Source organism: Hibiscus syriacus, unplaced genomic scaffold (genome assembly GCF_006381635.1).
Source record: "Hibiscus syriacus cultivar Baekdansim isolate YM2019G1 unplaced genomic scaffold, ASM638163v2 tig00002840_pilon, whole genome shotgun sequence".
Taxonomy (NCBI): Eukaryota; Viridiplantae; Streptophyta; class Magnoliopsida; order Malvales; family Malvaceae; genus Hibiscus; species Hibiscus syriacus.
Window position 1 is genome coordinate 10,770,242 of NW_024061947.1, and position 2,776 is coordinate 10,773,017.

At 33.0% G+C, this 2,776-nt stretch overlaps 1 protein-coding gene across 1 annotated transcript; it reads left to right on the plus strand.

Moving 5' to 3' along the window:
* The first annotated feature begins 706 nt into the window (after window positions 1–706).
* On the plus strand, window positions 707–1,648 carry LOC120153980. The gene is made up of 2 exons (XM_039165840.1): window positions 707–1,006; window positions 1,094–1,648. Exons 1-2 carry the CDS (start codon window positions 773–775, stop codon window positions 1,631–1,633), a joined length of 774 nt encoding a protein of 257 aa, XP_039021771.1. The 5' UTR covers window positions 707–772; the 3' UTR covers window positions 1,634–1,648.
* Window positions 1,649–2,776: the final 1,128 nt, after the last annotated feature.

A 2,776-nucleotide genomic window follows, 5' to 3' on the forward strand; every position in this document is an offset into this window, starting at 1 on the left:
ACTAGTCCTTAAATTACTTACGATTTCACAGTTTGAACTTCAAATTTTACCTTATAAAAAATAAATGAACTTCTTTTAAATATAAAAAATAAAAGGAAAAAATTGAATAAACTAATCCATAAACGAGTCAATAAACGAGTTTCTTTGTGAATATAAACGAACCGAATAAAAATATATTTGTTTTCGTTCGTTTATTAAATAAACATTAAAATTTTATTAATGAACATTTTTTAACTTAATAAACAAAAAACAATTTACGAATAATTTATTAAACACTCTTCCTTTATAATGATATTGATGGCATCCATTTAATATATACAGAGTAAACAAAATATGTTATCATACACTAAATTAAATTCAATATAAAATCATAATCACTATCCTACTCTAGGCTGAACCGACTCACACGTGTAGAAATCTACCTCTAATAGTAGTCTACTTGTATTTCGAAGCAATTAAAGTGTCCATTTATTTGCAAGCCTTCCCCATTTTTATTGAGTTTCTCACTCTCCCTCCTAACATAAAAAAAAATGCAAAACAATAAATGAAACAACTAATCATAACAAATTCAAGCATTGAGTTAATTTATTTGAAGTTTAATTAATTCAACATTAATACTACTTTCATTTTATTAATTTTTTTTATATTTAAAAAGCAACTATAATATTCAACACTTATAAATGACTCGTACATCTCTATAGTCATTGTTATATAAACAAGGGAAGAACAAAAGAAAACCACTCATTTCCTCCTCAAGAAGCCCTCTTTGGCTATGGCTGCCGATGTTAGCTCTTTACATAGAGTTTTAAGCGGGCACAAGGATGATCGAACGGCGAGAAACGAATCGGGTGGAGCAAAATCAACGGCTTTGATCACCATAGACTTTCTCAGAGTCGGAGGCGGAGGCGGTGGCTCCGCCTTGATCGATATGGAAACTGATCAATCAGAAGAACTTGACCTTGACCTTCAAGTCCCTGATGGATGGGAAAAGCGCCTAGACTTGAAGGTATCTATCTCACAAGTAATGAAACGATTTCCTTAATTTTTTTGCTATATAAAGTATGATCCAGTAATTAACTTCTAATGGCTGCAGTCAGGCAAGGTGTACTTGCAAAGATGCAATTCATCAAATTCTTCACAATCATCGGATGGAACCAAACACCAAAACAATCAAACAGTGTCAAAGCTTCAAGATTTGAACATCCCACCGTCGCCCTCTAAACCTTTGTTAAACCTTCTCGACGAGACCAACTTAGAACTGAAACTAGTCCCACCATCCCCTACCGATTATCAAAGTGTGTGTACACTCGACAAAATAAAATTCGCGCTCGAAAGGGCAGAGAAGAATCCAATCAAAAAGCGACCGTCTTCGTCGTCGTTGTGGAAGTCATCCTTGTCTCCTCCTTGTTCTTCATCATCATCTTCGATCAAAGATTCACAGTACGGTGTCGGTGAACAAGAGAGGTTGTTCGCATCGCCGGTTGCAGCCGGCTGCCCCGGATGCTTATCGTATGTGATGGTAATGAAACATAACCCTAGATGTCCTAGGTGCAATACCGTTGTTCCCATGCCAGCTTCCAAGAAGCCTCGCCTTGATCTCAATATATCAATCCGAGGGGGGCGGGGGAATTGAAGTATATAGATAATTTTGTAAATGATATAGATAAATTAGAATTCAAATATTGGCAGAAAATGGAAAAGGCTTGCAAATACCAAAAAAGAAATATATAATTTTAATATTCACATATTTATTATATTTCACATTATTTATTGTCCTACTCAGTTGGTCTTAAACTACCTAGTAATTCATAAATTTCTATCTATATGATGTTCTTGGATTGGGTTTCAAACTATCTAATAAGCTATAAGGCATTGTTTATAGCTTAATATTTCGTAGTTTGAAGTTTGGATATATATTTGATGTTATGTGAGCGTATAAATCTATATCTTGGTTGTGAGCCAAATGATATAAACCTTAATATAAATAAGTTTATATGTATTTTTTTATATTAAAAAAAAGGACCTTTTCACATGGTAAATGAACAAAGAAACTAAAATCTGGTATTTAAACCCTCCCAGAACTAGGGGTGTAAAAGAGCCGAGTAAAGTTTGAGTATCTTTGAGCTCGACTCGATTCAAAAACTCAAAATTAGAGCTCTATTCAGCTCGAAAACTTGAGATCTTAAAATTTTCAAACTCGACTCGAATTCGATACCATGAATTGAAGCATGTAAAAGCTCAAAATAAAAATAAAAAACTTAAACTTAACTCGACTGAAGTTCAAACTCAAACATAAACCTTAAATACATGAAAACCTTATATTGCATTTTTTTAAATATCAAGGCATAAATGTTAATATTATTAATAATTTATTTTTTAAAAGATAAAATCTTAATATATTATATTTTCGAGTTGTTCGTGACTTTTCAAGTCGAGTATCAAGTAGCTCGTTTCGGTTCGTTAAGAACTCGAGCTTGAGTCGAATATTTATCAAACTTTGACCGAGTCGATCTCGAGTAGCTCACTATCTGTCTCGTCTCATTTATAGCTCTATCCAAAACAACATTGTTTTGGAAAGATTGTTCGTATTCTAAGATAACATCATTTGGAATATCTAGTATGATGTTTGACTTAAAACAAATATCACCTTAATAAAATAAAATTACGATTGCACCCATACCCGAAGTAGATCCACAACCAAAATCTGCGTTTTGAAATCTTTGGATAAATTCCATTTTTAATCCTTCCGCTTTTTAACTGGTGTAATGTTGCCCCG